General features: G+C 43.2%; 2 protein-coding genes across 3 annotated transcripts in view; one reads left to right on the forward strand and one right to left on the reverse strand.

Moving 5' to 3' along the window:
* MSH3 (mutS homolog 3) overlaps window positions 1–5779 on the reverse strand; it is a 201444-nt gene extending 195665 nt beyond the window's left edge. The window contains exons 1-2 of the mRNA XM_067569218.1: window positions 5603–5779; window positions 679–802 (exon numbers count right to left, since the gene is read on the reverse strand). Of these exons, the coding sequence (XP_067425319.1) occupies window positions 679–802; window positions 5603–5737 (259 nt within the window). The 5' untranslated portion in view covers window positions 5738–5779. The remainder of the gene's footprint in view (window positions 1–678; window positions 803–5602) is intronic.
* Window positions 5780–6025: 246 nt separating this feature from the next.
* DHFR (dihydrofolate reductase) overlaps window positions 6026–15403 on the forward strand; it is a 46609-nt gene continuing 37231 nt past the window's right edge. Inside the window, exons 1-2 of one of the 2 annotated variants that reach the window (XM_067569219.1) lie at window positions 6026–6234; window positions 6864–6913. In XM_067569219.1, coding sequence (XP_067425320.1) covers window positions 6149–6234; window positions 6864–6913 — 136 coding nt within the window. In that variant the 5' untranslated portion in view covers window positions 6026–6148. Of the gene's footprint in view, window positions 6235–6863; window positions 6914–15116; window positions 15155–15403 lie in introns of those variants that run through there. The other variant, XM_067569220.1, reaches the window with a different exon arrangement.

Raw genomic sequence — 15403 nt, forward strand, 5'->3', positions numbered from 1 at the left:
ACAAAAGTTTTGCCAGAATAAGTGCTAGTGTAGACAAGGCCTTAGATGATGTCTTAAAAGACATTAGAGAAAAAGCTTTCCAATTTATTTTGTGAATGTGACAGAAGCTCATATGTAATCAGCTTCACTATTTCCCCTGTATAATTTGTGAGGCCCAGGTCCACAAAGCGACTAACTTTTAGGCACCTAAAAAATCACTGGAACAACAATGGGATCACAAAGCATGAATTAGGTGCTAGCCTTCCTATACAATGAATGGGGAGAGACAAGCACTATATTTCAAGTTGACATTTTTTCACTCTTATTTCTCATGCATTTTCAAGAACTATGAAAGTGTTGTTTCTCTATAAATACAGTCCCTTTCTATTTTGAAAATAATGATTCTTTCCCCAAAATCTTTAATGGAGTTAATGAACCTTTTTATTCACTGCCTTATTTCTCTACCAACATTAATTTGTTAGTTAAATGTTTGGTGTGGAAACATGGAGCAGTCTTTTTCTTGAATCAGTTCATCATAATTAGCTATGATTTCTCAACAACTAATGGAACTTTCAAATATATATATGGAATTCAAAAGCCAATCCCTAAACTATATGACAATGTAATTTTAACTTTTGATAATTAAAAACTATTTACTCAGTTTAAATGCCTTCAAGTGTTTGTTTACCATGAACTCACCAACATCAAGAATCTTCACTGCATCATGGCCTTCCTTTCTATTACTTTTTGTTGGTGGTGTCCTCTTTTTACTAGGCTCATTGTTTTCAACAGCTCTTCTCTTACTTCTGTCAGACTTAGAAGTCTAAAACATTAATTTTTTAAAAGTTAGTTTATTCTTTTCCCTTGTCATATGCTGGAAGAATGAAAAATAGACACCCAAAGAACAAAACTTTACCTCTGCACAATAAAATAAAAACACCAATTTAATTTACTGTGTAACACTTAGAACTGCTATTTTCACTCTCTGTATACGTATGTATATAAATAGTTTTTATAATTGGCTAGATTTCTTCAAAACAGAAACAAAAATTAGTGTATTCTACAAACAGTAGACAGATCAAGGTATTATCGCAACATAGTTCCAATCTCCAGGTCACTGGCTTGACTATGATCTACATGTTGGACAAAATCCTTATCCCAATAGTATAACCAACAAAACTTCCACTGACTTCAAGGGGATTGGGATTTGATCCTTTGTGACCAATATCACCATTATAAAACTTTTCACAGCCCTACTTGAAATGACTTGGGCCTTCACCCGGCAATGAGTTCTGCACAGGCAAACCCACAGGCTTGCAGAGAGCTCACTGCAGACTGGGACTTTGGTGGCCTAAATTATAGTGCCATAAGTGTTCTTAACACTAACAAGCAGATAAAAAGGTGAAGTCCTTGACACAAACACCCCAAAGCTCACAATGAACAGACATTCACAGTGAATGAATGTCACCACATGTGGTACAATTATTCATTCTTTGGCAGAGAGATCAAGAATTAATACTGCATATAAACTGAACAGATTTGAGGGACGTTAGTTTGGGTGATGTTGCATCTGCTATCTGGAGAGAAAAGGTTTCAGTTACTAGGACTATCCATCTAGGATCTTCCATTTATAACTAATTCACTTACAAAATTATCTTTTCTGTATGCATAGCACTTTGTACATAGAAAGTGTGAAGAATACATATTTCAATGTTAATTTATCCAAAAGGATTTTAACTATTTGTTGTTACTCATACCAATGATTTTCCCTATGCACTCATATTAATATATCTTTAGAAGATATTAGTAACTTTTTTTTTTTGGCGTCTGGACTTTGAGAACTTGCCTAATATATGAAGGCAGAGCTGAAACTTTCAAAAGGCTTATTACCACAGTCTATTTTAGTATGATTTTCTGTTTTTTTCCTTTAAAAAATATTTTTGACTTACTGACTCTTAAATGATGTATTCAGACAAAATGATTATCTTTAACTTTCTGTGGTTGGTAAATAGATCTAATATTATAACTTCATCATTAAAATATTCTGACTGCATGCTCACTGCATGTGTGTACAGCTGTCAGCTATTTCTTTATATTTGACTATTTCTTGTAATATACAACATGTGCATTCAGTCATTCTATATCTAATCCTGCACCTAGTTCAAGGTCTGCTATAAAAAAAAGACACTTGCCCATAATAACTGTGGCTCTATGAAAACATTGCCTGTGTAGGATGTGCCCCTTCTCTCTCTGCAGAGCTGAGCTTCTAGTATTTTTTAATAAGTACTGCCCAGTGAGGCTGCATGAACACCATTTTATGAATTATTCTACGTAAAGGTTATATCACAGCCATATAGCAGTTGCCTCATTTCTTCTTGCTAAATTTCAGAGTCCTATAAGAAAGGAAATCCAAGGAAAGGGGAGAGTGGACTGGTAGTGTCACTTCTGCATATTCACACACTCAAAATAAATTTTTTTCTTCATTAAGTAGAACTCTACATAGTTCCACTAGTGGGAGTCCAGCAAACAAGACAACTCTAAGATAGGTTGAGGGGATCTAGTTAAAAAGATTGTAAAACTGACTTCCCAAACTAAACATTGGTTCTAGGTGTCATGTAAAGAGTACAGCTATGTAAATGTGTATACAACACAAGATAGCAGCCCTGCAAATTTTTATGGTGGAAACATTATGGAGGCAACAATATGGACGCATAAATGTTGTCTTAGCTCTGACATCACTGAGACTCTCAGCACTCACTCTGACACCTTAGCTAATGCATAACATGTCTAAATGGACAGCCTAATCCACTTAGACAGAAGTAGAAATAGCATTCCCCTTACACAGATTTCCTAAATCCCTTAGAATGATCTAAATAAAAAGCCTCTACATGAAGGATAAGGAAATTAGATTCCCCAAGGAAGAATTAAGCATAAGGTTAATGATCTGATTCACATGGAACTTGGATATCACTTTTTATTTAAATTTGGGATCAGAACACAGAACAACATTGTCTCTGTAGAACAAAGCTAAAGAAGGATCACCCATTAAAGCCTGCAACTCACTCACTCTTCTCACAGATGTAACTCAGATTAAAAATGCTGTCTTTAGTGACAAAAAGAATAAAAAATACTTCCTCAAAGGTCAAAAGGTGAATATAAAATCTTGGTAGCAACAGATTGATGTTAATTGTAGAACAAGATGTCTGATTGCTAGGAAGGTGATAACCACATCTTTCAAGAATCTTTTGAGGGCGGGAGGACTAAGAACAGCAGAAAAGCTGACTGGCAGATATGTTGAAAACATTTTGACATATAAGGAAGCTCAAAGACTAAAATACAATAAAGACTCTAAAATACATTATATGGGCATGGAACACTAATGCCCACAAATTAAATATTTTCCCCTGATGAGTAGTGTAAATGTTTTTCTAGACTGCCCCAGAAATCACCTAGACTTCTACAGAGCATGCCACAAGGTAAAGTGATTTTACATCTGAAAACAAGACTTTAGAGAGAGAGTCTTACGATATTTGAAGAAATGGAGAGGGTGAGAGATAGAGAGAGATCTGTACACAAATACAGTCAGGCCCATGTTTGATCAACACCAGTTTACACTAACTTTCTTTTCAATGATAAAGGACCTGCTCTGGTTGTTCCTTAAAAGCCTAAACCTCCCTCTGCATTAGTAAAGTTCCATCTCCATAAGTCTCAATTCTCAGAGCTGATATTGTCATTGCAAGTAAGCCACTGACCCCACTCTATCTGGCACTGACTTGGGTGTTAGGTCATTTCCTGATTTGCCTTAAAGCTGAAAGCAGCCTACTCTGTCCCTTCACAGGGACAGCAAGCTCTTCAGATGTTCTTTCCAAATACTGAGCTTGAAAGGTCTCCTCATCAAGGAAAGCACTGAGCCAGTGCTGTTTGTTGATGCAGGTTTAACAATGCAAAGGTCCTTCAAAATGAACAGCAATCAGAGAAATGGGTAGGGCAAAACAAGAACTCCTGCTTCCAGATACATGGAAAGACAAAATGTTCATCACTTAAATCTGCCTTTCTGTATTCTTGAAGGTCTGATCAGCAATGACCAGAAATGTCCCAGGACAGTGGGTCAAGAACAGAAATATAATTGTGCAGTGGAGCAAACTGTCTAACACTTATTAGCTATAATACAATTAATAAAATTAGGGAAATTTGGATTTATTATTTTTATAGACTCTAAAATCACTCCAGACACAAAGATCCTCATATGCTCACCTGACTCTGGAAAGTGAAAAAAATTAGGCACTTGGGGGCACACAGTGGTTTTATAATCTGAGCTGCAAATATCAGATGCTGCAAAAGATAGTACTTGTGTGGACCCAAAAAGCATTGCTTTCCAAAAAAAAATGTATAAAACTCAGAGGAACTGGAGTAGAGGGATGCAAATCACTGAGTGGAAATATGTAGCCACTGCAAAGACTCTTGAGTTTTACATAGTATAACTTTCAGAAAAAATCCTTAAAACAACCTTGTCAAATCCTGAACACCCACTCAGCCAGGGCAAATCATTTTTCTTAATAGATTTTTTTAAATTATCATTAATCACCAAGATACAGAGCTTGGTAAAAAGATATTTTGCCTAAACTGATGGATTTGCATAATAATTTTGCAAAGATTATTTTAAATTTAGTTCTTTTTAATTTTCAGCTTTATAAAAACTAAATATAAGCAAACACATGACATGGGGTCTCCCAGAAGCTTGAGTTCATCTTACTCTTCAATATTGTGTGTGCACGCAATATCTCAGCACACAAACAAATGGGGATAAAGGTAGACTTTCTACTTAACCACATTTCCTGGCTATTTTGAATTATCTCACAAACCCTGTATTATTTGGATTTAAAAGAGGGAGAAGAGAGTGAGATGTTACTATTTCCTCTGCCCTAGATAATCTTATATACAGAGAGAAGGGAGTTTCAACTATTTTGGGTTCACCAAGTAAATATTGTAAGTGGGGAGCTCAGAAAGAAGTTCAATTCAGGTGACGTCTACACTACAAATTACTTTGGTATAATACATGTCACTCAGCGGTGTGAATAATAGCTAAATTATAGGGACCTAAGGGCCAGTGTGGACACGCTATTTCAGTGGGAGAGGGAGAGTTTCCTGACATATATTAAACCAGTGGGGCGCCCATCAGCCTAGAGCATCTTCACCAGAAGCACTGCAGACAGAAGCTAAGACCATCAGCTGCTGACGGCAACCAGACAGCTCTGGCCGTGAGTGGTGTGGCGGCCGGGATGGGTCAGGGAGTAGCTAGCCCAGCAGTTATAAGGGCAATCACTGGGCATCACAGCTGTTACAGGAGGCGAGGTGCTCTGAGAACAGGGCTCAGATCCGAGGGCTCGGGAGACGCACGGTAGGACAGTGCCCAGCGTGGCGCGGGGACAGGGTTTATTACAACGTGCGCGGTTCTCCACAAGGGAGCGGGGCGGGCTCGGGGCCCCACGCACCGACTCGGTGTCCCACAGCGCGTTAAGAAAAACCAGCCCCAGGACTGCAGCCCCGCACCCTCCCGGAGCCGCCGGCTGAGGCCTCTCCGGCTCCCTACACCCGTCACGCCGGCCGCCTCTTCCCCGCGCACCGTGTGCGAAGCCGCAGCCTGGCACCCCTCCCCATCGCTCCCTGCGGGGCCGGCTACGCGCAGGGATCCCGCCGACGGGAAAAATTTACTCAGCACCGACTGTCCGGGACCGCTGGGCTTCCGCCCCCGCGGCATCAGGAATGCAGGAACCGGCAGCCTAGAGCGGTAACATGCACGCCGAGCATAACAGCGTGTGACGTAATCACGGCACCATCACGTGTAGGCTAGAAAGGGGCGGAGCTAGAGGGAAAAGGCGTTGAATGGTGGCCGGGGGGGAGGCTGAGAGAGGGGCGGGGTTCTAGACTGGCGCTACCGCCTGTCACGTGATACTTTACAAGGCTCGCGCGGGCTGTTATCCCTGTCTTCTTCCCCTTCGTCCGGGAGGCAAGCAAGGCAAAGACAGGCAGGTGCGCTCGTGTGTGTCTCGCTCTGCGCATGCTCACTTTGCTCAGCGCTCTGAGGCTGGCTGTAGTGGCGCGCTAATTCCAAAACCCGAAAGAAGCGGGAAGCTGAGCAGACGGGAGGTGACGGCAGAAAGAAAGCATCATGGTCCGCTCCTTAAACTCCATAGCCGCCGTGTGCCAGAACATGGGCATCGGGAGGAACGGAGACCTCCCTTGGCCCCCACTCAGGTACTGTGACCGAGCCCCTATATTCTCCGCCGGCGAGCGTTGCGCGAGTAGACTACGAATCCCATCATGTAATGCTGCCCATGGCTATGGGTTCATCTCCTCGAGAGGGAGCGTTGCATGCCGGGATGTGTAGTCTGCGTGGGACTGGCGGGGGCTGCGGGCGCCCCGAGGGGCAGTAGGAGGTAGAGGAGGCCGCTGTCGGTGGTTTATCCGGACTGGCCCCTTTGCGGCCTTTCACCCTTAGTGTCTAAATCTCTGAAACCCGTCGGGTTAGTAGTAGCAAAACGGGCCGTCTGAAGGGCTGTGTGGTGTCCTGTAGGAAAGGAGCATGGTGTGTCTCTGGTTTCAGGCACGGAATGGATTGAGGTCGCAAAGGTCAGGTTTCTTTCAGGCATGTTATCTGTACGCAGCCTTGCACTGTTGCTTTCTATGCAGCAAACATCTGTCATAAATAAACCTAGATGAATCGAGGCCTTTTTGGCTCCCGGGCATTTAGCATGGCACCTCAGGAGCAATAAATTGTGCTTACATGTATTTAAAATTCACATTTATGTTATCAACAAAAGAAATCCAAACACATTTTTCCTAGTAAATCTACATTATGATTTCTTTTCTTGTTTTGTTGCTAGGAATGAGTTTAAGTATTTTCAGAGAATGACCATGACAACCACTGTAGAAGGTAATGTACAGATTTTCACTTTGTATGCTTGTACTTATTACAGTTAGTTTCTGTGATGTCACTAAATAGAAAAGATAGTAACTTTCCTCTGTCTTTACTGACTTTTTGTTTTAGTATAAAAATAAGTTGATACATCTTTTCATGTTACTGTTACAAAGCTATTTACATTGGAAGAGCTTTGTTAAGCATGTAAAATCACAAAGTCTGAGTCTGTCTACTCTGTGGCTATGTCTACAGTGCAGACTGAAGTCGATTTATGTTAAATAGACTTTCACCCACCGAATTTTAGAAGCCACAGGAGCATGATCACACCACTCTCCTTGCACTGGGTTCTTCCATCCCCACTCGCCATGCTTGGGTTGATATTGAAGGCAGTGCACTGTGGGCAGCTATCTCACAGTGCAACTAGCCACAGAGGCTTTTGGGAAGCTTGTCGTCCTCCCATGATGCAACGTGCTCCCTCCCCCTCCCTTCTTGTCCCAAACAAACTGCAAACACTTTTTCGTGCCGTTTTTCTATGCCATGCGCACTGTGTTGCCAGAGAGACATGGAGTCCGCTCAGTTCTGCACTATCATTGTGAGCATCACAAATACCTCACAGCTTCTACTGCAGTATTTTCAAAGGCAAGACAGCCACAGCACAGACGTTACTGAGGCCACCCTGCTTCAAGCCATAGAGTGGAACAATTCCCATTTGCTGCAGGCTGTCACGCATCATCTTCAATCCGTGGAGCACCAGCTCTGGTCCCGGGAAACAAGCACAGATTGGTGCAATCGCATCATCATGAAGGTGTGGGAAGATGAGCAGTGGCTGCAGAACTTTCATATGCAAAAGGCCACTTTCTTTGAACTCTGCGCGGAGCTGTCTCCAGCCCTGAAGCGCTTGAATACTTGCTTGAGACCAGCTTTGACAGTGGAAAAGTGAGTGGCCACTGCATTGTGGAACTCCAGATTGCTACCGGTCAGTTGGGAATCAATTCGGAGTCGGTAAATCCACCGTTGGAGCTGCTGTGATGCAAGTGTGCAGGGCCATCAATAGGCTTCTGCTAAGAAGGGAAGTGACTTTGGGAAATGTGCAGGACATAGTGGATGGGTTTGCTGCAGTGGGGTTCCCAAACTGCGGGGTGGGGGGCAATAGATGGCACACACATCCCTATCCTAGCACCTGACCATCTTGCCACAGAGCACATAAACCGGAAAGGATACTTCTCAATGGTGTTGCAGGCCCTTGTGGATCACAGGGGACATTTCACTGACATCAGTGTGGGGTGGTCTGGCAAGGTGCATGATGCGTGCATCTTTAAAAACTCTGGTCTGTTAAATAAGATGCAGGTGGGCACTTTCTTCCCAGACCAAAAAATAAACATTGGTGATGTGGAAATGCCAATAGTGACCCTGGGGGATTCTGCCTACCCCTTGCTCCGTTGGCTAATGAAGTCATACACTGGCCCTGGACAGCAAGAAGGAGCGTTTCAATAACAGGCTCAGCAAGTGCAGAATGGTGGTGGAATGTGCATTTGTCCATTTAAAAGGCAGATGGAGATGTCTACTTACTAGGCTTAACATCAGTGAAAAGAACATCCCATCAGTTATATCTGCGTGCTGTGTGCTCCATAATTTGTGTGAAACAAAGGGGGAAAAGTTCCCCCAGGGCTGGGCCATGGAGGCTGATAGGCTGGCTGCAAATTTTGAGCAGCCAAATTCCAGCACAATGCTCAGCGCCAACGGCGGAGCGCTTTGGCTTTGGGAAGCATTGAAAAACCAGTTTTGCAATGAACTGCAATAATGTATGTCTGTGCTGTGCCTTTCTTTCCCATCCCCCACCCTCGCTCCAGCGGCCCCTGCCCCTTTTCTCCCCGCTCAAGCTATGAATGAATAAAGACAGATGTTTTTTAATGCTACAAAGTTTTATTTGTGACCCATTATAATGGGGGGAAAGGAAGATAACTTTACATTGTAAAGTGTCACTCTGCAAGCAACTGTGGTTGCATGCAGTTCTTAAAGGGTCCGTTGTGTCCTTCTGCTCACCTCCCAGCGTGGAGTGCAGCATGTACTGCACTCCGCTCGGTCTCCTCCTAGATCGCTTGGGAGTGGGGGCTGATAACAAAGCGGTAGGCGGCAGAGTATTTTGGAGGGGCTGCAGAGGGAGTCTGTCCTGCCACTGCTCTTCCTGGAGCTCTACCAGACGCCTCAGCGTGTCAGACTGGTCCTTCGTAATACGCAACATCTCCTGTTGCATATCACGCTCCTGCTTCTGTGCAGATCTTCTTGTCTGAAAAACTAGAGATGGACATGGAACACAGGACATCCTCTAGGCTCTGAGCTCTGTGTCAGAAGCCATGGAGGCATTCATTAGTTCGCTTAACATGTCATCCCGCCTTCTTTTTTCCCCGCTTCCTAATCTGGGAAAGTCTTTCAGCTGGAGTTCAGCAAGGCGGGTCAAAGGCCAAGGTGTCTACTGTAAGATAAACAAAGCACAAAGTTGCCATTGTTAGCTGACCCAAAGTAGTAAAGGAAATGTTACAATGTAAAAAGAACTCCCCTTCATGTTGACAAGGCTAAGCCAGACCTGCATTCCATTCTGTACATCTCGGAAGGGTCGGACTGGCGTTACAGACAGGGTAAGCAAGGGTCCCTTGCACCTGTTAGAGAGAGAGGCTTCATTAGCACAAAAATCCATAGTCCACACTTAAGCAAGGAGAGGGATCACTGGGCTCTCCTGTAACATGCCAAGGACCAGTTTGGGAGGAGGTGGCAGAACAGATTAGAGGACACTGTGCATGATTTGTAGCAGCAGAAAACATAGGGCAACCAGTGTCTGGACCCATAATGCCCATTGCAACAGGACTAGGACTAGTCTTGAGGAGGCACCAAGGGACCCTGTCCAGAACAGAGGAATAAAACAGAGTGACTGTATTGGTCAGGTACTTTAAACTTGCACCATCTTCCCTAGGTGACCATGCGTGATCAGTCCTCTGAGGGTAACGTAAGCAGAAATGGAAGATTTGCTGCAAGCACAGGCCTGGCCCTTATGATGCTCTGTTGTGTTCCACAGTGATGCTTGCTCATTTAACAGCAGAGTAGCGAGGAAAAGTATCCTACCGTGGCGGAAGAAATAAGGCTGCCCTCCCCAGAAACCTTCTGCAAAGGTTAACAGATTACCTACCTGAAAGTTTCCTTGAGATATGCTTCCTTGAGATATGCTCTGTGGATACGTCTGCACAAAAATAGTCTGTTCCAGGAGTAACTCCACTGAAGTTTGCCACCACACTGTAAGACCCTCCCCTCAAAAACATAAACTCCTTTTAAGAAGCTGGACTGGGGACATAACTGCAAAATAAAGATTTGCTACGCACTCACCAGATATGCCTTCCCCTGCATTTTGATCAGTCCCGCTGACTTGTGTGTGGCTGGACTACTCTGGGGTAATGAACAGATCCTTGCTCTCAGGGAGAATGGATACCTCGTTATCCTGCACCCTGCTCACCTCATCTTCATCCTCCTCGTCCACAGAGTCCTCCTCATTCATCCTGGATTGAGATTCTTCGGAGGTATCGATGCCGTGCGGTGGCACAGTGGTGGGGTCACCACTGAGAATTGCATGCAGCTCCTCGTAAAAGCAGCATATTTTGGGCAAGGAGCCAGAATGGCTGTTAGCTTCCCTAGTTTTCTGATATGCCTGCCTCAGCTCTTTGATCTTAATGTGGCACTGCTGCGCATCCCTGTTGTGCCCCTTCTCCAACATGCTGCAAGAGATCTTCTCATAGATATCAAAATTTCTTTTGCTGGCTCGCAACTGAGTCAGGATAGACTCTTCGTCCCACAGACAGATGAAATCCACAACTTCTGGTCAACTCCAAGCTGGAGCGTGTTTGCACTGTGCAGTTGCTATGAGCGGTTCAGCTACAAATCTCTCTCCATGCTGTCTAAATTGGAAATGGAAATGCAAAATTTCCCGGAGCTTGAGTGGAGGAGCTATTTCCTGTTTACGTGGCCATGTTATAGCAGAGCATGAATGTCCAGAGCGGTCTCAGTGGGGCATTATGGGATGCCATTGGCCTCCGGGAGGTGTCTATTTACATTGCACTCTGCCTACACTGACGCAAATTCGACCCATGGAATTAGAATTCAGCGCTACGCCACTTGCAGAGGTGGTTTTTATTAGGTCGACTCTTAACGCACTTTAAATCGACGGAACTTAGGTGCCAGTGGAGATGCATACTTTAGGAGGTTTCCGTAAGCAGCATTACGTTGAACTCCATTGCCAATGTAGACCAGGCCTGTGTCTTGCACTGAACCAAGTATAGTAGAATGTTGGTACTTAACAAATAAGTATGTCTGTCTATTTAGTACACGTTCTGTATTGAGACGTTTTCATAATGGGTTTTTTGGAGAAAGTAATTTGACTGGCTGAGTGAAATTCTAATAATTTGCAAATTATGTAAACACGATTAAGATATAGATATATGTAGCTTTTTTATCTTGCTTTTACCTGTTAAAAGTAGAAATTGAACTATTTAGTTTATTGCAGACAGTAACACTTTCTACTTTGAAAAAGTTGGTTTTATTTTCTCTAAATCAAAGGTAAAACTTTAAATTGAATGTTTAAAAAAGTTCTATTCACCACTGGGGTGAATATCAAACATATGAGTTTCAGAATGAATGCAAACTGCATTATTAAGTTGTGGCACAGCTTTTATTTAAAAAAAAAAAAAAAAAATTTTTTAAGCTTAATTTTAAAAAAGTTCTACTTAGAATCATAGAATATTAGAGTTGGAAGGGACCTCAGGAGGTCATCTAGTCCAACCCTCTGCTCAAAGCAGGACTAACCTCAGCTATATCATCCCAGTCAGGGCTTTGTCAAGCCGCAGCTTAAAAACCTCTAAGGATGGAGATTCCACCACCTCCCTAGGTAACCCATTCCAATGCTTCACCACCCTCCTAGTGAAAAACGTTTTCCTAATGTCCAACCTAGACCTCCCCCCTTGCAACTTGAGACCATTGCTCCTTGTTCTGTCATCTGCCACCACCGAGAACAGCCTAGCCCCATTCTCCCTGGAACCCCCTTTCAGGTAGTTAAAGGCCGCTATCAAATCCCCCCTCACTCTTCTCTTCTGCAGACTAAACAAGCCCAGTTTCCTTAGCCTCTCCTCATAAGTCCTGTGCTCCAGCCCCCTAATCATTTTTGTTGCCCTCCACTGGACTCTCTCTGACTTGTCTACATCCTTTTTGTAGTGGGGGGCCCAAAACTGGACACAATACTCTAAATGCGGCCTCACCAATGCCAAATAGAGGGGAATCATCACTTCCTGCGACCTGCTGGCAATGCTCCTCCTAATGCAGCCCAATATGCTATTAGCCTTCTTGCCAACCAAGGCACACTGCTGACTCATATCCAGCTTCTTATCCACTGTTACCCCCAGGTCCTTTTCTGTAGAACTGCTGCCTAGCTCGTTGGTCCCCAGTCTATAGCTGTGCATGGGATTCTTCCTTCCTAAGTGGAGGACTCTGCACTTTTCTTTGTTGAACCTCATTAGATTTCTTTTGGCCCAATCCTCCAGTTTGTTTAGGTCCTTCTGTATCCTATCCCTACCTTCCAGAGTATCTACCACTCCCCCCAGCTTAGTGTCATCCGTAAACTTGACCCCACTACTCCAGTGTGTCATCACATTTAGGAATGTTGGTTCAGATATGACCTTGAATAACTCTGGCTCTTCTGGAGTATTTATACTAGGACCATATTAGAGGCAGCATTTGTGACTCCTGGAGAGGTTGTGGAAAAATCATATGGCTCTATGAGCAATGCCGGCTATCTTGTTATGGGGCAACTTTCAACCTTAACCTTATTATTTATTTAATATATATTTATTAATATATAAATGTGTTAGCATATGTCTTAACATACACTAGATAATTTTATTGCAGGTCACTTATGTATTTTTGTATTTCTCATAGAAAGTGATTTTGTAGACTACTGTACCCAATCTGACAGTGCAAGTTATGTATGTATATAACCTTTCTTATGAAGTTACAGTTGCATGGCTAAGCTTTCAAAAGTCTGTCATTTAAGCTTTATACTTATACTTATTTCTTTAATTTATAGTCCTAACCACCTTTTTTTTTTAAATGGTTTGGATTGTATGAACAATTGAATGAGAAGTATTTTGCAATTTATCTAATCCCTTTTTTGAAAAAGATCTTATTCCCATAGATCATTTTCCCTTTGAGAGACTTTCTTTTCATCATTGTAATACATTTCCTTCTGGAATAAGGGCTTGTCTACGCAAGGGGGGGTTAATGTGAAGCTTTTGCTGTGCATCTGGTAAAGCACTGTATGAAAACTACACCAATAGCATGCACATGGAAAGCCTGTTCCATTTTAGTTTGCATCATGTGTTCTTATGGTGCATGCTTCTTGCAAACTGAGGTTGTGTTCTCAGAGGGCATCCCATGGTCTATTGCTTCATTGCACAGCAGCAGCAAACATCTTGGGATTGTTTTTGCTGAGTGGTGGGAAGCTTTAAATTTTTGAAAAATCCATTTCTCCGCCCTCTGTTTACTTTATGGATGGGATACCGCCATTTTGAAATTGCTGTTGACAAGCATGGACCCAGCAATGTTCTGCTCCAGTATAGTGGTAGCTACAAATACACAGAGGCTGCTTGGAGTGTATTTCGGCACTCAAAGCCAGACAAATCTGGTTTTGGAGACCACCCATTGCACTGTTAATTATATGATGTGGTGGTGGCAGCAGCTGCTTTGTTACCCGCACACAAGGGCACCCCACCTTTACTCCAATCCGTAGGGTTCAAGGCGTAACTCAGTTAAGACCCCCCCCCCCTTTTCCCAATCCGTAGGGCTCCGGGGGAAAGGCACCTACCCTTACCCAGTTCACACTCTAGGGCTCAGGGTCACCCATTCCCAGTCCATAGGGCTCCGGGTGTAACCTGGTTAATTGAAATACTCCCCCTTTCCCAAATCATAGGGCTCCGGGAGTAATTCTCTGCGGGATTCCAGGATCTTTTACCAGGGAAGGAGCCTTACACAGTAATAGCCTTATTCTCTATTTATTAACAATTGCCAAAACAGAATACACACACTAAGCATACAATGCTCACTACTTCCAATAAGGCAGACAAACTTCTCCTGGTGGCCAATGAAGATTAGATCATTTGGGGACTCCACCTTACCAACCATACTGTACAGAAGCTGTTGAGACCTGGCAGCTCTGATCATCTTGAGCTGTGTCCTGGAGTTAGGTTCCAAAATATTTCCTTTTGGACCTCAGTTTATATAGTTAAAACTTGAGTCCTGCTTAGCTGTACCTTAACCAATCATTTTAAACTAAAGTACTACAAAACACCAACCCTAGCCCATTACGAAACAGTTCTTTAACCAATCATATCCCACCACCTCAATTGATTTAAATAGTACACACTTTGTTTCTGTCTGTTGCATAACTATCAAAGAATCAGACAGAAATCTTTCAGATAAACAATAGAAAAGCGGGTACCATTAAAAAAAACAAGAAGAGTAGGTTTTACAACCACAATTGTTAAGTGATTCCTTTCCAGACAGAATGCTATTTTAAAAAAAAAAAAAAAAGTTTTCTTTAAGCATCTTAAGATTGGTTTCTTTATCTGATGGTGGTAGGTATTATTAGGACAGTATCACCTTCTTAACAGCCTGATATTACGTTGTCTTGAAGTAGTTTCAGGAATGTGAAGATGTGACTACCTGCTACTTAGTTTATGGCTGCTGCCTCTCCTGATATAGCTGCTACTGCTTAGCTCAAGAACAAGGCCTAACCAAAAAAACCAAAGCCTCAGATGTTACAGTTCCAGCAACAGGAGGAGATTCAGTGGTAGTGAAAGTGGGACAAGGGTGAGGAAGCAGCAGAGGACACTGAACAGTTGGTACGAGAGAATCGGTTCCTGGATCACCATGCAATGCTGTTTCTGGACTCAGGAGACCAGCATACATTTGTGGGAAAGGATTATACTACAGACTTGGTATGACCAGCAGTGGCAAGAGCATTTCAGGATGGGAAAAGCTATCTTTCTTGACAGAGGTGCTGAACTGAGCCCAGAGCTGCATCAGCAGCCATACCGACGTGCACTGCCCCTACCCATGGGGAAGCAGGTTACCATTGCCATCTGGAAGATAGCCACACTAGAATGCTGCCAATCAACTTGGCATGGGAAGATCAACCGTTGGGGCCATTGTCATGCCATGGAAAAGGTATTGTTTCATTGGGTCATACAGCAAAGTAATGCTCAGGAAACTGATGGCTTTGCACACATGGTGTTTCTGAACTGTATTGGGGCAATTAATAGGTAAACATGGGTTCCATCATTTGGCCCCCACACCAGGGCACAGAATTTATAAACAGAAAGATGTATTTCTCTTTGGTGCTCCAAGAGCTGTTTGACCATCATGGTCAAGACCTAGGATATTTTGGAACTCTGCTCTATTTGCATTAATGGAGAA

This window comes from Emydura macquarii, unplaced genomic scaffold (genome assembly GCF_026122565.2).
Source record: "Emydura macquarii macquarii isolate MOO-44397 ecotype Brisbane River unplaced genomic scaffold, CSIRO-AGI_Emac_v2 contig_2897, whole genome shotgun sequence".
Lineage (NCBI taxonomy): Eukaryota > Metazoa > Chordata > Testudines > Chelidae > Emydura > Emydura macquarii.